This window comes from Etheostoma spectabile, chromosome 10 (assembly GCF_008692095.1).
Source record: "Etheostoma spectabile isolate EspeVRDwgs_2016 chromosome 10, UIUC_Espe_1.0, whole genome shotgun sequence".
Taxonomy (NCBI): domain Eukaryota; kingdom Metazoa; phylum Chordata; class Actinopteri; order Perciformes; family Percidae; genus Etheostoma; species Etheostoma spectabile.
In genome coordinates this window covers 6,944,107-6,968,686 of record NC_045742.1, presented here as the reverse complement: position 1 = coordinate 6,968,686, position 24,580 = coordinate 6,944,107, and the positions used below count along the sequence as shown (strand labels likewise).

The following is a 24,580-nucleotide window of genomic DNA, read 5'->3' as shown; positions in this document are numbered from 1 at the left end:
CACACACACACACACACACACACGGTGGATGCAGGAAAAACTGCAGACGAGACGTACAGGATGACTTAAATTGAGGACAACTACGCTTGTTATTGCAAGTGCAATAAAACTGTATGAATAGGAATAGGAAATTAACAATGTAAAGGTCAACATGCCACTGACACTGACAGAATCATATGTGATTCCTTTGATAAATTATTATTTTTTGTCCACCAGCCATTTTCATATTATACCAACATTTACAGCATTCTGAACCTTTTTGGTAAGGTAGGCTACTCCTGATTTTGTCAGTGCTCTCATCTCATAGGCTGTCTCTCTATGATCCTATCCTATCCTATGCATGGTAGCCTACACGTGGACATTGCACCGTCATCACATGCTGTAGTAGGGGGGCCCGCCCTGATAATCCTGTTTAAGGGCCGGGTTTTGGCTCGTTACGCCACTATTGCCAGACCTATTTACCTCTGCTTGAACTCACACCAATTTTAGAAAGCAGACGAATGACCACCATATGTACTGTGCTGCCACATTCTGCTTTCTCAAAATAGAAACTGTGTCTAATGAAAATACAATGAATTAATTGTTTTCCAACTGTCCACTGCATGTGTGGAAAACTACTACAAATCCAGAAAAAGACAATCAACACAATAAATGTCTTATTCCCAAACAGTTTAACACAGGTGGTCACGCTAATCCAACTGGGCACATACCTGTTTGTTTTCTTCAAGGTGATACTGCTCGATTCCAGTTTGTAGCTATGGTAGCTCTGACAAATAAAGTCCAATTTTACCGCGTTTTCCTGCTGCTCTGTTTGGTTCTCCTCTTGAGATCCTTAAAGTCTGTTCTTGACTAGGTACTATCCCCTCCAAATAACACACAGGTAGCAAAATTCGCTGACAAGCTAACGTTAGCAGGTAGCCATGTTTTCCTGGAGAACCGCTCCAGTTAAATCTGCCTAATTTGATCAGCGGTTTGGTTTAATAGTATTCCGCGGCTGGAGGGAACCGAAGTTCTTCTTCAACAAACAGAGTTATAAATGTGTGCTGTAGGAAATAAACCACATTGTTTATGGCAGCCAATTTTGTTTAATAAAATACTAACGTCAAGCTAGCTAGCTAGCTAGTAGGACCGACAAGTGTACTTGGCAAAAAGCCAATAAAATTGCAGCGGGGAAACAGGTATAGACAGTTAAAGACATAGGTTAAAGAAGGGAACAGGCACTCAATCAGCTTTGGGCATGCGCACTGTTGACGTTACAACGAGCTCGAAAATCTCAGGTTAGGGCTCGGGGGGCGTTTCCTAGAGGCCTCTCGAGCCAAGCACATTTACAACACCTTACATTTACAACATTTAAAACTACTGTATCAGCCACTGGTCTTAAATTTCAAAATAATAAATAAATAACAGGAGCAACCGATGAGTTTGTATGTGTAGATTAATTTAAAGTTACTCAGTACAACTAAAACCACAGTTTTTTTGTTGCTGCCAGCAGGTGGCACTTTCCCTCACCTTGTCGTTTCTACCAATGCAATGTGCAACCACAGCACACTTCGGATAAAAGCAGATACTGTGTTGTATAATCACTTCATGCTACATTCATTCTCGTCATATCCTATTATGGGCTGATGCAGAGATTCCTTCCTGAGTGGACTGTGGGTGTTGTGGACTTACAGGCGGCCTGACCACCTGTGGCTCCTGATTGGCTAAGAGATGTGGGCCTAGATCAAACTGAAAGTCGAGAGAACACATCCGGCAATAGAGACTATAAGGATATTATAAACTGTGTGTGTGTGTGTGTGTGTGTGTGTGTGTGTGTGTGTGTGTGTGTGTGTGCGTGCGCGCACGCACGCGCACGCAACCGTGCGTGCACACTCCTATGAATGCCTTTGTATGTGTGTGAATGGGCATTTGCTTTATAAAGAGCTTTAAACTCGGTGGAGCCCTGATTACAAATAGCTGAAGGGAGTTAATGAAACACCATTACATTGTTAGTGTGAAATGAGAGAGATGAGTGTGTGGAGCAACATTAAACCACAAACTGGCCTGTAACTGACAGAGTAACATGTTCAAAACAAAGATAAAAGACCAACAAAATTAGAGCAGAGATTCACCTGAAATCTTTAGAGGAAGTTATATAACCATCCGAATCTGTGGGAAGATAAAACTACTTCATCTTTTTAGGACACTGGAGGCTAGTTCACAGCAACTTCCTGCAGTGGAAATGAGCGCCATACAGTATTTTATGATAGTCCAGTCAGAACTCACAGTTGCTGGTTACATTAAGGCTGAGTCCCTCTCACGGATTAACAACAATATCAACCACCCACACTTTTGTATAAAAGCATAGTTTAGATCTCAGCTATTGCACCTGTTAAAAAACAAAGTAGCACAGGAATAAAATCATATAATTTTGTTGTTATTTTTTGTTTTGATTGCAGCAGGTCTCAATAAACACTTCATGAACTGGACGTGGTCCTGATTAACTTCCTTAATAAAAAATTACTAGAATGTGTCCAATCAGGGAGCATTACAACTGGAATGCCTCGTCTCAGAAGGTTTATCTGATTTACATTAAAGGACTGCTACTAACAGCCACCAGCCAATAGCAGCCAATGCCATTTCATTATAATGTTGCGTAAATGCTACATACATAAATTAAAACCTTTAAAATCTTCCACACATTCATGAGAGATTTTTTGGTACAATGTTGTAAGGATTTTTTTTGAAAGTCCATTTAAAAAAGGTTAAAGGGAAGATAACATTTATTTGTATTTTTTTAAGAGCAGTCCTCACAACTTACTATTTCTTGTTGTGGTTTAGGGTTTTGTTTTGGGTTCTTTTCCCCCTTTTTGCTTCTGTTGTCCTGTCTTGGGTTTGGTCTTGTGTTCTCCACGGTCTTGTGTTGTCTTGTGTTCCACTGAGTGTCTGTATGTTCTGTTTCCTGTTTTATTTTGAAGTCGGGTTTTTGTCTCGTCCTGTCTTTAGTTTTACTTCCTGTGTCTTCCAGCTCTTGTGATTACCTGATGTTTTCCACCTGCTTCCCTGCCCTCTTGTCACCAGCCTCTCGTTTCCTCATTACTTTGTGTATTTAATGTCTGCGCTTCCCTTGTCTCTTGTCAGATCCTTTTGTCTTGTTGACGTGTTCATGTCAGCGGTCCTGTCTGGTTCCAACTCTTCCCTGTGAGCTTTCCCCTGTGCACTTACCCTGTTTTTGTATTGCCTTCCCCCTGGACTTTTTGATTTCGGACCTTTTGGATTTTTGTTGTTCTTGGATCTTGTCTGTTCCTTTTGCTCTCTGTGTTTTTCCTTGGACTTTGTTTAATAAAACCTTGTTTACCTGCTTCCGCCTGCTTCCCTGATCTCTGCTTTTGGGTCCTCATTCCTGCCTGTGCATACCAATTTGTATGTTTAAAGTCTCAGTCATGTATTTTTAGTTACAAATATCATAGTAGGCTCTGTTTGTTTGGATTGGTTGAACTTAGTCTTTACATTTGGAAAACAATGAATAATATTTACAAAACCTAATTCTTATGAGCACATTATAACCGAATAATATAGCAGCAGTAAAACACTTCAGACAGATAGCTCCTTGCCTGAATGACTAACTACAGAGTAAAGAGAACACCTATTTGCAAGTCATTTTGTGGTAACGAGTGAATACATGTCTGCAAAGAAAGCATAAGCCTCTCAGGGAAAGCATGCCAATACATGAAAACATTTTTGAACTTGAACCTTCAGGTATTTTTTTTGAATATGTAACACAACATCGGGCAGACAGACATTTGATGAACACAAATGTGTTTTTTTAAACCACAGAAACATTTATATAAATACTCACTCAGGTTTATATTCTGACATTTAGGCCTGTGTCTAAGTGATGGTTAGGATAACTGTGTAAAAACCAAGTTCATAAGCGTACTCTTCAAAGATCACCCTGTCTGGAATAAAAATCACGAGAAACTGATGCAGTGTATCCCACTGGATTCACAACGATGAAAGAGAAAAGCTTAATATTGTAGCATATTAAACCCCAGCAGCACACAAATGGTTTCATATTACTGCAAATCCTTGTTGTGAGAATAAGCACTTCTCAAACCCAGAATTTTTAATCCAAATTCTATGAAATATATCTGAATGGGCTGAATTACAAGGACATACATTAAAAAGAAGTTAGGAAGACAAACAGAAGAAGATACATATTATTTAACCCAAATAGTTCATGGGGTTAAAATCTAAAACCTCATTAGATGGTAAGTAATGAACAGCTTACAAAGTTAAACATTTTATACTGAACCAATTTTAATGTAGTTTTTTATAACTGGGTACTGCGACCACATGTGATTTTCAAAGTGCTACAAATTCAGTGGTATTTACATGTCTTACAGTTTTTCTCAATGGATTCGGCACATTTACTGAAACAATCTTACAATTGTCAAAACTAAGTACAATCCGCACACCACGTGGTGACTTGCAAAAGTTGATTACTCAATCAAAATGTTAACTCCTATTTCCAAAGTAAATAAATCCATCAACGGATAAATTATTGTCATCAAAACAAAAGGTTCCTTTATCATTGCTTAGACCAAGACAGTCAAAATGCAAAGACATAATGTCAAATGACAGCATACTCTGAAAGCGTGATAGCTACCCACTCTGTGATATTGTACTGATCTCAGCCATGGCACACATACTTTCTCATTGTATGTATACACAACAGCCAACTGCAAATACATGAAGAAAGCTTGTACAGAAAAAAAGATATACAACAGCAAAATTAGCTGGAACTGCTGTACAATAGGTGCCACTAAAAACAAAATATGCTGCAAAGGTATCAACCTCATGGGTCATCCAATGTCATCTGATGTGACAATGTCAATGCCATTTTGACTATAGTTGTGTGAACAGCTGACCTCATGTTCATATTAATAGCATATAGTTTGACAAAGTTTAACAGTTATTCGACGATTGTGCCAAAGCAATTGAGAAAAACTGTAAATGACTGTGAATGAAAACAGCAGACAACAACGCCTGCTTGTTTCAGACTGTGCTGCCACCCTGTGGTAAAACTCTAGAAAAGTGAAGTCATTTCCCACCTATTAATCTAAAGACCCAATTTGTCAGACATCAGGCCTGTTCATGCCGAAAGACATGGAGGCAGCAGATCTGTTTATGAGTCAACAAAGGTCTAATAGTGTCCCATTACCTATTAATCACTCGCTATTGCATTGCAATTCAAGTCTGGATCAGCAGTTCATTTGTAATTGATGAGAGCAGGAGCGCTGTTGAAATGTAAGGTTTAATAATTCAGCAGCGGGATTGTATTTTCTAAGCTGCTTTTAACACATACTGTGAGAGCACTGAAAACAACTGCTAACATACATGTGTAAAACATACATGTGTTAATCTGACAAAAAATAGGTTCACAGCACAAAAGAATTTAAGTGTTAAGTAAAATTATTTCGTACATAGCTACTTTTCTTGTCTATATTAAAATCAAAACTGCACATGAACTCATTACTGAGCTGTTTTGTGTTTAATTTGTGTCTAATACAATGTGTCTAAACAAAAACTAAATAAACGTTTAAGTCAATGCACTCTCTTCACGCAGACGATGTTGACATGAGTCAGAAATGACAAGTGGATAAATCACACTAATTCAATCAAGCTAAAGTCAGAAAGAATCAACAACTCCAGATCAATAAGTTCATCTCATGTGTAGCTTTGTCTCGCAGTACCGTGGCAGCTCATCATTCAGTGCTGCTAAACACATTATAAAACAGCATTAATCATTCCCTCCACAAAGATAGAGTAAAGCCTTCTGGTAGTCTCCAGCTGTGTCCTCCTGCAATAAACAACAACAGACACATTATGTTTATTCTATCTATCTACTAAAACTCCAAAGGATCCTCTTTTCTCGCTAAATCAACTCTGGATCGATAGGGGCACTTAGCTTCTTTTCCATTCTACATATTGTTTATTTCAAAATCCGTCATTGGTATTTTTCCCAATGACATTCAAATGTCACTTTTTGTGCATGTGGGCATTTGTTGCTCGGGGGTGTTGGATCCCTTGCTCCTCCTCCCCACATGTCAAAGTGTCCTTGAGCAAGACACTGAACCCCAAATGGCTTGCCTTGTCATTATAGCTTTTGACGAAAGCGTCTGGCCCTTTTTAAAGCAAACAGTTTTATGCTGTGTTCACATCATGTGGGATGGAGAAAAAAAGTAGCAGCATTCAAAATATAGTTTATAAAATAATTTATGTATCATAAATTTGTGTTCCTTTTCTTGTGAATGTGAATGCCACTGACAAGTCAGTAATTTGTTGTTAAGGTAGCTCCTATATGAAGATGAACATGGCATCACCACAGCAAGAAAAGCACATGTGAAACTAGTAACAATAACTATGGCTCTGGCTTTTACAAAGAGCCAGTAAACCAATGCAAACCTTTATGCAGAATACCAGTCCAGCGCCATCTATAAATGAAGTGCAGCCCTAATAGAAGTTATGTGTTACACCAGTGACAAAATATTAGCTGTGACAATAGGCAATTAACATGAAAAGTCATAAAAGAAAGTGATATGAAGTGGTGTCACTGGGAAAAATATTACTATGAAATGTAAATACTTTTGATGAAGGGAGCAATTTGAAGTAATACTTGCAATAATCAAATACAAATGAACTCTACTTGAACTATAAAAAGATATATAGGTTCACTTATATATTTTAGAGGTTAATTAATAATGTCTTATTAATCTAGTCAGCCATTTAGGAGTTCTACAGGACGATTGTATTAACTCTTCACTTCAGGAACGTATGGCCCCAGGAGAATAGATTAATTAACTTTGGCTTTGTGTGAAAAACAGACAAGCATCGTCTCATCTCAGCCTCATCACACTGAACCAGGCATTTAAAGTAAATCACTTCACTCGATCACCGCACCGACGTGAATGGTCTAAAAGCAGCACAGGCGTAGTACACCCAGCTGGCGTCTAAGAGCATGCAGAGAGATAGATGAGCACCAGGGGAGTCTTACAGCAATGCATTTGTTTTTGTCTGAAGGATTGGAGTATTTATTACATTAAGTACACAGTCAGAAACACTGAGAAGGTTGCAATAACTAAGTACCTGGATTGTGGAGTAAAGAGACACTCCATAAGTCTTTTTGAAACAGGCTCGGATGTCCAACATGTCCACCTCACTCCTCGACACCATTATCCTCATCAGGGTGTTGTCATCAGTTCCAGCACGCTAAACACACACACAAAAAACACAAGTTGATCTATGGAGTTACATATATTTATCCAGCTTTATAGCGGACAAAACTGTAAAACATCTTTCTTTTTGGATCTTTCAGGTGCTGTTTTTTTTTTAGATCCACAAACAATATTTAATATGGTAGAGTGTTATGGTAAGACAGGTGAAGAGTTAAATTCCCTACAGAGATAAAGATGACAATTTACAAAATAGAATATACTTATTAAAAGACGTATTAAAGGGAGTTTTGAAAGTTTTAGCTGCTGTACATTTTTGTCAATATTTTTTCAAATGCATGCTGTCTGGATTTAGATTTGTTGTATATTTCTGACCCTTCCAGGTGTGGTTGGCTTTATTTCTATATGATATAAAAATCAAATGGTGTACTCTTGAAACTTGCTTGAGAACAGTAATCAATCACAGGAAATATGCTAATTTCTTTCCTTGCTTAAAGGAGTTAAATGAGATCTTTACACCCCGATGATAATTTGATTTTATTAGTTTTGGATGGAGCCTGGCTAGTCGTTTTCCCCTTGATTCCAGGCTTTATGCTAAGCTAAGCTAACTGGCGGCAGCTTTATATTCACTGTACACAAACGTGAGAATAATATCAATCTTCTCATCTAATTCTGTGCAAAAAAAAGGGAAAACAAAATGTTTTCCGAAATGTTGGTCTATTCCTTTAAACTTCATTACCACACAAATGAATGCAGACTTGATGCCCATAGCAATGGATTAAGTAGCTCAAGTACATTTTAAGAGTCTGCTAATTCATTTTCATATAATTTATCAAAATTAATTGAAACCAATTAAATCCAGTAGGAAAACACATACCACCAATCTTAAACACATCAGCACTGATGCAAGACGGTTAGCTGTGTAAAATGCCGCCTCTGATTTCTAAAACATGCAAAAGGATCCAAGGGGACAGCAATGAAACACGTTCCATAATATCTTATTTTTCTGCTAGAAAACGGAAGTTTGAAAGTGTATTGTATTGGTTTTTTACCCGTACTCTCATTTTGGTATAAAAAAACCCAACAAAAAATACTTTTAAGCATGAGAGAAAAACATATGCTGAGATAAGAAGTTCAGTTGGATACTGTGGGAAACACCTACCCTCATAGATTTATACAAGCCTTCAGCAAGAAACCCTGGCACACTTCTGGCACATTTCACTGTGGAGATAAAAAAACAACACATAGTCAAGGTTCTGTGGGAAATTAAACTTGTGTCATGCTAATCTAATAATCTATTGGCATTGATTTCTACTCCCCAGTGTTATCTTCTGCTGTATTTCATTCTAAAGTGCATGTAAGAAGAAATCCCCAGTCTTTGATGCCTGTTTGTGATCACTAAAGTATCATCCTGATAAATCACATGTCTTACCAATAGCTACCAGTAACTTCTCCAAATTCCCAGTGGTCTCTCCTTCAATGCTGTCCTCTATATCAGAGCCAGATAGCTTCTTGTAGGCGTCAAACACTGCAGAGAACACAACAACCACAGCAACACTTTGATAAAACAAACCCTATTCAGGATTCATTCAAAATGTTTTGATAACATTTCAGTGCATTGTATTTTGCATTTACAGTAGGCCTATTCTGCAAAAGGCCTTAACTGTGTGTGTTTTTTGGGACATTCTGTATAATGTGGATTACAATCTTGAGTCAATTTCATTGTTTTTTCGAAAAAAAATAATGGGTTGTTTTAACAGTAACTTCCAAGAGCCCAGGAGAAACCAAGACAGGACACTGTAACACCAGTTAACGCTCAAATAAAAAAACTCAAGTCATTTTTCTCAGTTCCACATTCTAGCGAGTTAAGGTCTTTTGCCTTCGTAGGGCAGTATTGTGCTGAATCCACTTTATTAAGTACAACATTATCACCAATATGAACAACCATCACATTATTCGTAACTTGATCAGACACTCATATGTGTATGGGTACATTTTGCAAACCAACAGTTGTAGTTGTTTGGATATTGTTGTTTATTACAGCCACAACTTGGTCAAAAGAATACTGATGCCACACATATTGTGACGTGTATGTGGGGCTCATTTCGGCAGCCTATTCATGCCTAAAGCATGCCAATCCGCTAAATTCTAAGCAAGCTCTTTAGAGTTTAGATCTAAGGACAGGACATTAGAGTAAACCACCTTGGGATGGTAAACACGTCATGGCCAAGTGGCTGAACGACTAATTGTTGGACCAAATGCACAAGAGACATGACTAGAGAAAGAACAACCATGGTTGTTTAAGCAACCTACGTTCATGTTTTCTTGTGGTCTGGAGAGTAATTAGTGTTTTGAAGTATCATGACGTGGTTATATTGCAGTAAATCATTTTAAGGAGGAGGTCAGGTTGGAGGATTTGGTTAAAAAACATGTGACATTGACACCAAAGACGTTAACATCCCATCTCATACCATCAGTCAATAACTAGTATCACTTTACTATCAAGAAAGCCTTTCATTTATGTTCCTGCCCAATGTTTTTATTTTATCTCCTTTTATTGTTGGGTACTTTATTCTATTTAATCATCATGATCTGATCATGGGAAGGCTCTCCCATGTTTCTGTTTCTTGGTGTGACAAACACTTTTGTCTCTAAAACCAAAGAACTTTTCATCAATTTTAGACATGCTAAACCTGTAGCCAGGGAGTTAATCATTCACAATGAAAAGGTTGAAATGGTCACCTTATGTACATATTTAAGTACCATATTTGACGACTACCTTGAATTCAGTGTTAATACTGAGGTTGTTGTGAAAAAGGGGCTTCACAGAAACTTCACTTACTCAGGAAACTGAGCTCCTTTTGTGTCAGGCCACACGTTCTCTGTTGTTTTTAATCAATCTTTTATCAAAGGCCTTGTGCCATTTTCTTTTATCTGCTGGTTTCACAGCCTCACAGCGAAAGACAGAAACAGCCTGAACAATATAGTCAAAACCTGCTCTAAAATATTGATGTGAAACAAAGAGATTTAATTTTTTTTTGTAATCAACTAATCTTAAGCAACAAGCTTTTTGTCTTCTTCAGATCATGTTCTTCAGAGTAATTCTGTCTGTTGTCATCAAGACGTTATTATATTTTACCTGCTTTTAAAACTAATTGCCATCCTCATTCGTTTATCCCTTCTGCAAGTCAACTTTTAAACGGATAAAATCTATATACTTTTTATTTATCTACTCTGTAGGCCTATATAAAGGCGTGTGCTATATGTATATGTGTGTTGTCTGTAGCTGCTCTTAACTAATTGCCCCTTGTAGGATTGATTAAGTTGTTGGATTGAATTGAATTATCTATATTTTTTATTCGCTGTTTATAATATTATAATTATGTTTCCTGGGTGCCTGGTTAGATCCCCTGGTTGAGTGTGCGCCCCATGTACGGAGGCTCGGTCCTTGTTGCAGTTGCCGCGGGTTCACTTCTGACCTGTAGCCCTTTGCTGCATGTCATTCCCAATCTCTCTCCCACTTTCCTGTCTTAATCTGTCCTATCAATAAAAGCAATAAAAGCAACACAAAAAAATCTAAAAAATTAAAGCACTTATGTTTCCAGTTGCATAAACGTGACCAGTGCTAGATCAGAGGCGTTAGAGGTAATTTTGGAAGATACTGGCAAGAAAGCTATTTTATCTTCTCTCTAAGGTATGAGGACTTGTTGATGCACTTTTAAATAAAGTTCCTCTAATGGCCGCTCATTGCTGATAATTATGTTCCCTTTTATTTTAGCTTCGTGAAGCCCTGACTTCAACTGACCTGTCTCTTGCTGATCTAGTCCATCCACTTTCACTTTTCATTGAGTCGTGTGTTCAGACAGGCTGACTCACCAGCCAGCTTGATCAAGTCTCTCCATTTTACTCACTGACCTTTATCTGTTGCAGCTAGACATTTTTGCCCTTAGGACTGCCGCCGAGCTTGTGGTTGTTGTTCATCACACCTTAATAAACTCCCCAAACTGTGGGGCTGTCTACTGTTTTTGTCATGCACTCACCTTGTAAGTCAAAGGTTTGTGCTCTTCACTTTGGACAAGTTCCGACCTCCCCTGCGCCTCACTTCTTCTTGTTGAATTGTTATACTTTTTTTATCATTATCAAGGTGTTTCTGCACTTCTTTTATTTATTTTTTGTGTTGAAAGAGAAAGGAACTTGAAATTCCAAGAGGTACTCTTCTTCTTAAGATGTTTTCACTGGTGTTACTTGTACTGCTCATTCTAACTTTTATTTGAACAGTAACTGTCTGTTGTTTGCAACTTCTGATCTTGCTCTTTTTTTTTTGCAGATGACTGACAAATTACAATTGCACATCACAACATTCAAATATTCTGGCACAGACAAACTCACCTTCTCTGAGATGTTCTACGCTTCTGTTGCCAAGAATTGTGACAAATGTTTCCTCATCTGTGCCAAACTTGCCCTCACCAGCAGCAAACAAGTCCTGTAATGGCAAGACACACACTTGTACACTAAGACTCTCACATACCCACACAGACAACCTTGTGTTGACATGACTTATTTGAAGAAATGCAGAGCAGAAATGACAGCACTGATGGAGGACCTTGCACTGCGCCAAAGCAACACAGAAATGTTTTGTTTCTCTCAATTTATCCCTGCTATGTGACAGAAAATCTGTATTGGTTGGCAGTCTTAAAAAGCACAGAGGCCCTCTGATAATAATGAATACGTGCATAGCAAACTTCATCAGAGCATAAAACTTTCATCTACTTTTAACCGTGGTATACCCTGGTAAAGTCCCTTTAAGTTGAAACGTGGTGGTTATCCATGTACTATTTAAGGATTTTTAATGTACAACCAGAGTGCCTTGGGTGCTTTTTGAGACTGCCAACCAATACCATGGACTTCCATTAAATGTAAGCTGGACAGTCATTTTTTCTATTTATCCATCTGAGTGCAGCACTTCTTATTTTACTTCATTGATGTGTAATTAGTTTTAAATCATTTATATATGGTGTATTTTTCTTAGTTAATGGCTAGTGGTGGAATGTAACTAATTATATTTACTCAAGTGCTGTACTCAAGTACAAGTTTGACTTACTTGTACTTCACTTAAGTATTTCCAATTTTTTCTGCTGCTTTAAACTTTCAGTTCGCTACATTTCAGAGAAAAATATTGTACTTTTTATTTATTTGAAACTTTATTAGTTACTTTTAACATAAAAACATGCTCATGTGTTATGATGCAGTTCTATACTACTTATCTACCCAGTAATATACAGTACAAAGTATCTAAAATTGGCTCCACATTGCTGAACATAAAACTTCTCCTACATGTATAAGTTGCTGATAAAAAACAGATTAATAAAAAATCTAGTATAACACAACACTGTAAAAAGAGCCAGTTTGCAGAATGAGTACTTTTACTGTTGATCCTCTAAGTACATTTTTCTGATAATACTTCTGTGCTTTTACTTAAGTAACCTTCTGAATTTGCGACATTTACTTTCAACGAGTATTTTAGACCATTTCTACTTCTCTAGGATCTGAGTACTTCTTCCACTTCTGCTGATGACAAGGCAGTTTATCACTTCTTTTTTTAAAATATGTTTATTGCTCAAACCTCATAAATTATTACAGGCTGTATTGGGAATAACAAAGAGTAACAGGCTTGATATTTTTCTTGCTTTTTAAAACAGAACAAAAACACATACATTCCCACCCATTTCCCCTCCACCACCCTATAACCAGATACTAAACATGTATCTTCCATTTGTCTAACTTACCCACCCATCTCCCTCCCTATTCATTGTGATGCACAGGAATATATTGACCGGTGAAGGAGTACAGAAACAAGAAGAGGGAAGCAGTTTATCACTTATAATAATAATAACTAACAGAAGTTTTGTCAACAGTGAAGCAGGACTGGCGTCTTGATAATTTGCTCTACATGCAGATATGTGTAGGATTGTTTAATTTTTACCATTATTGAATCCCATTTCACAACTCAATATTAATCTAACAAGATGTTCCATTCCCGAAGGTTGATATGCTTTGATTCATTTATCCTATTGACTATTTGTCTGAGCTTTATTGGCCTTTAGCTGCACTTTGGGGAGCAGCCTCACAGCCTTACCATGTTGACATTTGTTAACGTGCAGAGCATCCTGACGGGAAGCTTTCAACAGCTCCTCTCAGGGCAGGACGCCCGCGCTCCCCTCCCTGCAGAGCCTGTACAACAGACGGTGCATGAGCAGAGCTAGGGGGATGATAAAGGACTCCACCCCCCAGCAATGAACTGTTTCTATGGCTACAGCCAGATAAGTGCCTGCTCCGCCACAAACACAGAGAGGTTGAGGAAGTGTTCCCACAGGCTATCAGAGCCTTTAACTCTAAACAATAAACTCTTAAAGGACAAAATACCCAAGGACATTCACACGTACTTTACTGTACTACTGCCATTCATATAGGCTTACAGTTGCCACTTTATTTGCACGGTTAACTTCACTTTCAACTTTTTTTTTACTATTTTTGTACATGGTTAGCTAAATATTTTCTATAATTTGTTAATCTTGCTTATTTTGGGATATTTTTATTTGGTATTTTATTTATTTAGCCTTTAAAATTTCTTGTACTTGAATTGTGTGCTGCTTGGGAGTTTGACGCAACATCATATCATGTGTTTTATGTATCTGTGACAAATAAAATCTCTAAAACCTTGAGTTTTTAAAGAATGTTGCATTTTATTCACTGAACTATTACTACATTCCTTTCGAAGGCATTAGTGAATGAAACCACGGCATTGAGAAACCAGTTCAATGCAGTTTCAATTACATTTTATTTAAAGTGTCAAATCATAACAGTAGTTATCCTAGGACATATATAGAACATGTAGAGATGGAGTAGGTTTAGACCCCATAATTTAAAGAGACCCAACAATTCCCCCCAAGAGCAAGCGTTTGGTGCAACAGTGGCGAGGAAAAACTTCTTTTTAACAGGCAGAAACCTCAGGAAGACTCTGGCTCTTGGTGGTGATCAGACAGCTCAGTAGGGTTATGTGCCAGATTATTTCTTGGCTGGGAGCAGTTGCCAGGCAACTAGCAAAGACTCCAGCAGTGGTGGAAGAAACACTCAGTTATTTTACTTATGTAAAAATAGTGATTCCACTATGTGGAATCACTGTTTTTTGTTTTAAGTAAAAGGCATAAGAACTCTTACTGAAAGTACAAAATCTCTAGTCTTTAAGTACAAAAATATCAGCATCAAAAGTTGTCATTACAAAATGGCCCATTTCAGGATAATGCCCCTTATATTATTGGATTTTCAGTTATTGATGCTTTAATATAGTCAATGTTTCACCTGGTAAAGATTGACACACTGCTAGCTTGTAAATTTCCCACTTTATTTTCACCTTTAATAACACGCAATATTTTATTCGTCGATTACTGTATAATTTGTTTTGTTAATCTGAATCTGTAAAACAACTGAAGTTATCAAGTTAATTTAGTGGCAAAATTTGCCTCTGAAGTGTTGTGGACCAGTTTATGAAGTATAAAGTAGTATAGTAGTCAAAGGTTTTACTTCAGTACAGTACTGGGTTACAGTTGTGGGTTATTTATTGAAATTAATAAAAATTCTCTGACATCAACACCAGACATGTTCTTTTTCATGTTCTTGTTTCTTACCTTAGCGTCTTTCTCAATCTTCTCCTCGTCTACTCCCTCCTCCCTGCTCCCCTTTACAGCCGGACAAATGACCAACCAATCAGAGCAACGGACAGGTGGAAAGACAGACACACACAGATGGACAAACAGAAAGAAAAAATCAGGTCAGCGTGGATGGAAAGACAGTGAGCTCATACTCTCCCCCAACCTAAGTAGTAATCCCTGAAGATAACATTATCCGCTAAATGTCCCCAAACCAAGCAGATCCCATTTCTGTCTGTAAACCAAAACACATTCGAGAAACCAACTGTGTCATTGTGCCGTCCCCGTCTCCCCTCTCTTAACCCACACCTGAACCTCCCATGACTGTGTAATGGCATCACCAGAGGCTCTCATTATCAGGAAAAGGAAACACAAGTCTTTCCTGCAGCCCCTCTCTGTACCTGCAGGAGGATCACCAGTAGTTTCTGATAGTGTCCTTCGGTGTCACTGCAGATATCTTTCTCCAGCTTTGCGTTGAACTCTGGAGGAAAGAGGAGAAGAGAGGCAGTAAAGGTTGCAATCGACCTAGTGGGCCATCCGCCGTTCTGCAGGAGGATCTCCGACAGCAGAGATTTGATTAGTCGGCTTATGGATAGTGTGGCCTTCTCTTTTGTCCAGATCAAATAAACTTTGGCACCTGGTGCCTTTGGCTCCTGGTAGCTTAGCTGTCACATACTATTTTCCATTGTGGTTTGTTGCAATTTGATGCTGGAGATTCTTGCAGCCACACATTTGAGTGAGACAGTTCTCGTCCATGTTACAGTGGGTAACCATGTGCACAAGGGAATGAAGTCCCCTGCATCTTCTACTCACTGTAGACAATACTAGAAAAATACTAGAAATGAATATGAAATAGGAAAAAAAACCACTTTAACTTATTGTGTGAAGCTTATACACAAGTAAGCTAGTTTTTGTATCCTCTAAAACAATACATATCATTTTCCCTTGGAATGAAAGTTGGTCTTAAATTTGTCCAAAAATATTAACTGATCAAAGGTGAGTCCCCTTCTTAATACTTTATAATGTTTAATTATTACTTCTGCCACTCTTTGGACTCTTTACTACTAGTTGCTTTTAGTGTTGCCACGTTTTTTGAATGTATAGAAATCCCAGAGATCAATCACACCCAACAGCAGGGGCGATTTGTCAGATTTTACCCTTTCACAATAAAACACAAAGAGCCTAACTAACAGTCACAACTAGGCATGGGCTGGTATAAGATTCTGACGGTATGATAACCTTTAGTAAAAATATCAGCAATTACAGCTTTAAAATGTATTTTTCTTAAAATTTCTGGGTAAAAAAAACTTTTTTCTATTGAACACAATGTATTTTATTTTTGAACAAACTGGATGCTGGCAGAGAGAGGGATTTCTTAAGTGCATTTTCTGTCCTTGAAGACTAATAAAACAACTCATATTTTAGGAATGGTGTGACAGACATTTTTACTGGTTTTGAAACTGTGACTTTTTTAAAAACTATACCTTGAAACCGGTACCGGCCCACGCCTAGTCACAACAGTCACAGTAAACGTGTATCTGCTGTTGTCTCTTTCTTTCACGGCTGAGTAACTCACCTTTCTTGTACACTTTGATGATATCTTCAATTTCTTCCCCAGTCCTGGAGGCCAGGATCTCAATCAGCACGTTGTCATCCGTCCCCGCACCCTGGGAACCAAACACAATATGAGACAACGTGGATTTGGCAACGTGTTAGCAATTCTTTTATTTTATCCCAACTTATATTAGTACTTTCGTTTTGGCATTGGATTCTTTGCACTATTCTTTGTTAAGTGCGGTTTTGTTTGAGTACTGCTGCTGTGACATGTAATGAAGTATCTAATGTATCTTGAAAGCTAAATCTGTCTATCTATCTATCTTATGTTTGGTAAAGAGCAATATTAGTGACTAAAACAGACAAAACATTTTTTCAAATGGTTGAAGAATATAAGTACAATTTGTCAGCACAACAAACTAAAGTATGCTATTAGAGAGTGATTAAGCTCAGTTGAAGAAAGAAGTAGCTTTGAGGTTCAGTCCTACTTTAAAACAAGTTATCCTCTCTTTGCTGTAATTAACCTTCCAGCAAAAACGGTCTGACATGCCAAAAGGAAAAGGAGCAGTCGTGATATAGAAATGTCAAGGCCAAGTCCTAGACGTTTTTCCTTTACTGTGATTGAACATTTTGGCCGAGCTGGTAATACAAATGTAAATGTGATTAAAGAATAATGAGAACGAAAAATAAAATCCATTTTCAACTAATAAGAGGATCCAGAAGTTTTCTAAAACCTATTTTCCTTCCTTCAAACTTCATGAGCCTTCAGTGTGACACAAAAAAAGCAGGTATGTGATAAGTCAAGATTATAAGGTATCCAAAATATTAATCATTTATCTATCTATAAAATAAATTGGCTAATAGATCTAGCCTACAGCATCAATACATACAGTATGTGTGACATATTATCACCTATGCCAAGGAGGTTATGTTTTTGGTTTGGTTGGTTTGGGAAGATTGTCCCTCTCATCCCTCCCATCCCTCTCCCGCCTCTCATCCCTCCCACCCCTCTCCCGCCTCTCCTCCCTGCACCTCTCCCCTCTGACAGGAGGCTGCAGACCAAAACATCCCGCCATGAAAACAGTTTCTTACCCTGTGTCGTCAGCCTTATCAATAAGGCACCATACCCCCACTGACACTGACTTAACCCCCCACCCCCCCAATTTTAAATACTTTGTAAATTAATTTAACAGTAGCATTGGTTAAAATTTAAAAAAACGTAGTATAAATAAGAAAAAGTACAACATTTCTCTCTGAAATGTAGAGGAGTGGATGTATAAAGTAGCTAGATTAGAAATGCTAAAGTAAAGCACAAGTACCTCTAGATTGTATTTAAATACTGCACAAATTGACATCTATGATGTTTTCTCTTTTAAATGCTATGTAACATACTGTAGTTTTATATTAATATAATAATAATTAATATTAATATACCGAATAATATAAACCATTGAGAAGTCTTTTAAATGTCAACATGAAATAGGACCTTCTCACGGCAGACATTTGAACTTGTTGATCACAGCTGAATTAAAAAGTTGCATTCATGTAGGCCAGTTCTGGAGCTCTGGTATTGTGCATGCTGGTTTATTGGCAAGGCTTAAATAGAAGGAAGTCATCATTGACTTCCACTTGGAAGAAATCATTGCTTTCCTGCTCTGACAAGTTGAAATGAGTGCCATGAAGAAGAAAAAAAGGTCTACTGCTCAGTTGAATGTTTCAGCATCAGATGTTGGAACATCTGTGCATGAATACGACTGAATTTATTGTGAATTGTCTGAGGGTTTCAACTCATTTGCATACAACATCTGCAATCTAGAGCAACTTAGGAAAATGTGCCCAATTACCTTGAGAGCCTTGTGCAGTTGGGAAGCATCATATAAGGTAGGCGGGGTCATCAAGGCCACGATCAGATTCTCTAACACCCCATTGAGCTCCGATTTCAGACCGCTCACCAAGTCCTGTTGTCCGGAGATGACGATTGATGATAAAAGAAACAAAAGCAACAATTGTGTTCATATTGAACTTAACTTTGCATCACTTAAATGCTGTTAAAGAAACAGATCAAATGAGCTGTCTGGTAAATTTAACTCCATTTGAAGGAATAGTCTTTAAATTCACCAACCATAACAATATCATTACAGCAAAAGGTAAAATGGACACTTTAGGGTTCCCAGAAATATTGAGCATTCAGGATCTTCATGTCAAAGAAATAAGGGCATAATTGACCTTTCATTGTATTGATGTCATTTTCAGAGGAATGAGATAAATCATAAGAAATGAAAAGAAAAGCTATATTTCCTCAAACTACCAGCTAATCAAACAGCACATATAACTCAGGGATGGCTTTATTGATTCCTTAATGCAATGAATCACATTGCTGGAATAAAAATGCTGGAATAAAAATGCTGAAAAGAGTGAGTAATAGCATGTGTGTTTGTGTGTGTGTGTGTGTGTGTGTGCGTATGTGTATGTGTTTGTCTATACACCAAGTGATCCTATAATCTACTTTGCTTGGCCAGTTCAATATAGAGTCAAACACTCATCTCTTTAACAGCTCAATGTGTGAGACCTCTAACAGAAAGTCTATTTATTTCTTCATTACGTAAGTCATATTTCTTTTCTCCTAACAATCGGTTTCCATTTGAAATCAAATTTGTATGAAAGGTTTGTCCAAAGGTGCATTACTGAGCACAAATGACACACTTTAAGTTATAGAAAACTGAAATTGGCAGAAGAAAAATAAGAGCATGCACTCTGTAAGAGATATGACTTTTTGGCACCAGTTCTCTTTTCAGATGTTATTGCAAAGGAGTAGTTTAAGGCAGTGTCCCTTGCAATCGCTACATTTCAAAACACATAATAGAAACACACTGAAATAGTGATAACAGCAAAATTGTTCACATTTGTCGTCTCAGTTTGACAAAACACTAAAATTAAGAGACACGCCAGGAACTACTTTGTGATTTTCTGATGTACCTTTTTTCTCTCAAACTGCCTCATCTATTTATACTTCAGGCAGCACTTACTTTTGCTTTTTAATAACATCCACAGAAAGCAAATTAACTATCTGCTTTCAATCCACAGGTGGTCACAAAATCACTTGACAGTGTAGTATAAAAATGAGAGCAGGAGATTGTAAAATGGTCTTATATAACTAACTACACTCTGGTCCATATACTGTAGGAAATGTTCCTTCTTGCCTCCTTATGATTCTTTGCCTGTATGACTGGTAAATGTCAATATACAAAATGTCAACAAAAGAACGTGACGTTTCAGGTGGCTTCATGACTTTTAATCCTTAGTGTAAGGATTAAAAGTCATGTAGCCAATGATGGAAAATTTCAGATCCTTTACTTAAATAAAAGCAGCAATACAACAATGTGGAAGGTACTACAAGCAAAAGTCCTTTTAACGGGTAAACACCACAGCTAACATCACCATGCAACTTCCCCAGTTGAGTACTCACATTAAGACAATGTTTTTTTTTTAGTATAACAGATTTTCTGAAATCATTTTTTAAATGTGCAAATTAAGCATTTGTATATCTTTCTTTAAGATTGTTTTTGGGGGCTTTTCCCTTTATTTGAAAGTGACAGTTGATAGACAGGAAAAGTAGGAGAAAGATGGGGGATGACACGCAGCATGACACCCATTTTCCATACATTTCTAATCTGAAATCTGAATTTAGATCTGAAAATTGGACAATTCAAATTTATTTTTTTCATTTAGTTGACACTTTAGAGATAAAGGTTTTTACAGAGGGAATATTGGATAACACTTTTTATCACTCATGAATCAAAAAATACTGTCTGGGGGAAACAGTCAGGAATAAAAATCAGGCTATGAATGATTTATGAACCCCTCAGTAAAAACCTTCAGAATATAGATAGGAATGAAACTGGAAGGTTTGGTGATTGTTAGTGTCTTAGAGTATGACATTTCAGGAAAATGGCCTTTTATGTGTTTATGTGACACTGCAGATAAATAGGGTCATATTTAACCAATAGACATCATCACAAACTTCCCCAGATGATTATTTACATATAAATTTGCTATTATTATATTAGAGTTATCTGAAATTTAAATATGCATTCACTTTTGGTGAATTTGGGAGAACTCTACAGATGCAAATAGAAAAAGAAAAAAACACACCTTTAAATATGTATTTTTTCTTTTTTTTCTTTCCTCTAGTCTGAAAGAAGACATGTTATGGAAGCAAAATAGCCCAGGAGAATTGCCTCTGTGACTGACAGGGGGAAGTTGGAAAGGATTGAAAGACAAACAAGCCTCAGTCTTTAGGGAAAGAAAATGATAAAAGGATGGTAGGAAGAGAGATAAACCTGAGTGTCTTTAAGGATCATCCAGGTGATGTTGGATTAGTGAGGATGACAAAGTCACACTTTGACATGAGCCGTCAGTCACATGACCATCAGTGTGACTGCTGCTTGTCACCAGCAACAGCGGCTCTACTTTCTACAAACACTCAAGAGGAGCAACCTGTCTGTTGAGCTGCTTAAGATCTTTTACCACTGTTCCATTGAGAGTGTCATAACATACTGTTTGACTGTGTGGTATGCCTACTGCACAGGGAGGGACAGAAAATCCCTCAATCAAATCATAAGATCTGCTGAAAAAAACATTGGACTTCCCCTGCCCCCACTGGATGACATCTTTAAAGGTCCCATGACATGGTGCTCTTTGGATGCTTTTATATAGACCTTAGTGATCCCCTAATACTGTATTTAAAAGCCTCTTTTCCAAAATTCAGCCCTGGTGCAGAATTACAGCCACCAGAGCCAGTCCCACAGGAGCTTTCCCTAGGATGTGCCATTTCTGAGTCTGTAGCTTTTGCGGAGGAGAGAGGGGAGGCTGGGGGTGCGGCTTTGACCAACTGCCACTTTGCTCATTTGAAAGCCATAATGTCTCTCTCTCATGGGTGGGCCAAATTTTTTGGGTGGACAAAGCAGAGAAAAGGAAGGTAACCTTGCGCCTTATGACCTCACAAGGGGCAAGATTCCAGATCGGCCCATCTGAGCTTTCATTTTCTCAAAGGCAGAGCAGGATACCCAGGGCTCGGTTTACACCTATCGTCATTTCTGGCCACCGGGGGGGCCATAGGCAGGCTGGGGCAATGCATATTAATGTTAAAAACCTCATAAAGTGAAATTTTCACGCCATGGGACCTTTAAGATCTGCTGCCTCAGCCGAGCGCACAATATTCTGCAGGATTAGACACACCCCTCAGACCATCTCTTCTCCCTGCTTCCATCTGCCATCAGGCTTTTAGAGCACGCACCTGCAGGCTGCAGAACAGTTTTATCCCCAGGGCCATCACAGAAATGAACAATCATGCCCCCCCGCCCTTACTAGATAGGGATTCTATGAAAATGGACAATATTGGATGCCTTGATAGTGTTTTTTTTTATATATATTTAGTTCTTACTTTCTTTATTGTGTGAGTGTGTATGTGAAAGTGAGTATTGTTTTACAGGCTACACAAGCTAATTCCGATGTATGGTTCAACAAACAATGACAACGGTTGAACAATGACAATTCTATTCAGCTCTCAGTTTTCTTCCCAGTGGCTCAGCTTACCTTCCCGTATGCCTTTTTGTACGCTGCCTTAATTTGCTGGCGTTGATCATTGCTGCGGGCACTCAGAAGCATGATGATCGTATCTTCATTCGTACCTGTGCCAGAAATCAAATAAGCAATAAATAATATACCAAATACAATGTGTGTGAGCTTCACACGAACAAATGCCAGCACACACCCTTTGGGCTGTGGATACAGACAAAAATCAGTTTTATATTTCAAACAATTTCTTTTTAATATACAGTATGAGGGCTAATAAAGCATTATCATGTATGTACCGTACCCATCATTTAACAGAAGCATGATCTACTTGAGAATAATTGGCAGCTTGCAGCATACCCCAATACAAGAGGTGGCAAAGCTAATGATCTAACAATCAATAGCTCCTGAAAGTCACTTGCACACCAGAAATGCCTCTGATAGACAAAAAGACTGGAGCAGCACATTATTTCCCCTGAGGGATCAACATGTTAAATTAGTCCATAGTAATTATAGAAAAAAGCTCTGCTGATCTGTAATGGTCACACCATGTCGTAACTCCTGTAGTACACCTTTAATTTGATGATTGTCATCAGGCCCATTAACACTAATGACTGCAGAGGGAAGTTTTTTATTGCAATTTCGCATTTTGCATCACTGCAATTAAACATCACCTAAGAGACAATAACAGTGTCAAGAGTCAAACTATTAAAACGTAATCCAAAGTAAGCCAAAAAATTAAAATAAGACATGAATTGTGAAAATGTGACACATGCTTCAAATTATCCATCTCTTGCTAATGCCTACTAGGTTAACTGATTTCTGACATCTTGCTTTGTAAGTTTGTCCTCTTCGTATGCCAGCCACATTCCCCAACATGGACAGTTGACCCCAAATACATATTTGCCTTTTACCTAAAGGGCTATTTATCAATCTAGATTGTTTTAGTGTGAGTTGAACAAACATAGAAGTTCCCAAACAGGTCTGTGGATCATCTTGAGTAATTGGGTCATGATTTCTGGAAAGTTACATTGCCGTTGAATGTATTTTATGGTGCTTTGAGTGTTACAAGCCGAGGGCCATCTAGTCCAATCATATTTTTAAAAGGCAGATATCTCTGTGGCCGATATCTCCAACACTGGGCAACTCACACCAAAACAATCTACACCAATAAATAGCACTACAGGGAAGAGGAAAAATATGTATCTTTGATTTTGGGGTGAACTGTGAACTTAAATGTAGGATGTTGACAATTTGATAGCCTTAAACAATAGATAATCATATCACACATAACGTTTTATTATAAGTATTATTGAAGTGAAATTAGTTTTATGGTGAAAACCGTACTTTGGTGATTAAAAAATTATTTAATATTGAAGTCAACTATCACCTTCCTAGCTCATTCTTAATGTTACAATATAATAAAACCCTGCCAATATTTAATAATGTTTGGCAAAAATATGTATTAAATAAAACATGAAAAATGTATGTATTTTCCATTATATTCCATTAATGAAACATTAAACATTTTTGTATTTTCCATTAAATTCCATTAATAGAAAAAACCCATTTTCTTCACATTACATTAAATACATTTTCAATTAGAATATTTTTCTTTATTTAGTATCACCAGTAAGATATTGCCTGAGTTATCACTTTATCACTAAGCATATACAAAGAAATATATATTATTATAACCATTTCAGATGGTTTACCAGTCCTGCTTATCATAGAACGGACAGTTTTATTTTCTGTGTGTCTGTATGTTTTCCTATAATAAGTGCTCATTACTGTGGTGTGTTTTTGCAGATCATGTCGTGGAAATGTGAGCGCTGTGACGTGTCTCTGAACTATTTGCTATAAAGTTTATGTTTAAAACTTGATGATACTCAGGTTTTCTTCTAATTGGACCAAAACACTGGGAGAAGCATGGATGACACTTATTGTTGTTAATGTACCGGGAAATGGAAAATCTTCCCTGACAGCTGTATCATTAATGTGTTCTATTGTTGAATTGGTTTTAGAGAGGAGCAGGATAAGCCTTAAATTGTATAGTAAAATTTTGCATATTATACTTTTTAAACAAACAACTGTATTTATAATACTAATGACACACGAATATATAAAAAATTGACAACTCTCACTTGGGTATGTGTAAATAAACCTGTAGCTTAAAGGATGCGACTATATTGTTGAAGGTGTTGGGGAATTGTATTATATTTTATGCAACTCCCATCTGAAAAGCTTTCCACTATGTACAGAATTGAGATATACTCATCTTTCATGTATCAAATATAATATAGAGGATCACACTGTATAAGTAAACAGCAGAGGGAAAAGGTTAAGAAAACTGACCCAATCCTTTCATGGCTTTATGGAGGATTTCAGCATCGTGTTTGGCGTTGAAGTTGACGAAAGGTTTTACAGTGCCTCTGTATGCCTGGAGGAAGAGAGCAACAACAACAAAAATAATTATACATACTGTATTTTTTTTTTTTTTTTTACAAAAAACAGTTTTCTCCTGTTTCTCTG

The 24,580-nt window shown here is 37.5% G+C and overlaps 1 protein-coding gene across 1 annotated transcript in view; it reads right to left on the bottom strand.

The window, feature by feature from the left end:
- Positions 1–4,277: 4,277 nt before the first annotated feature.
- anxa5a (annexin A5a) overlaps positions 4,278–24,580 on the bottom strand; it is a 24,622-nt gene continuing 4,319 nt past the window's right edge. The window contains exons 3-13 of the mRNA XM_032527381.1: positions 24,404–24,488; positions 22,070–22,164; positions 18,319–18,432; positions 16,497–16,587; positions 15,322–15,401; positions 14,900–14,950; positions 11,604–11,697; positions 8,647–8,742; positions 8,377–8,435; positions 7,129–7,251; positions 4,278–5,842 (exon numbers count right to left, since the gene is read on the bottom strand). Of these exons, the coding sequence (XP_032383272.1) occupies positions 5,783–5,842; positions 7,129–7,251; positions 8,377–8,435; positions 8,647–8,742; positions 11,604–11,697; positions 14,900–14,950; positions 15,322–15,401; positions 16,497–16,587; positions 18,319–18,432; positions 22,070–22,164; positions 24,404–24,488 (948 nt within the window). The 3' untranslated portion in view covers positions 4,278–5,782. The remainder of the gene's footprint in view (positions 5,843–7,128; positions 7,252–8,376; positions 8,436–8,646; positions 8,743–11,603; positions 11,698–14,899; positions 14,951–15,321; positions 15,402–16,496; positions 16,588–18,318; positions 18,433–22,069; positions 22,165–24,403; positions 24,489–24,580) is intronic.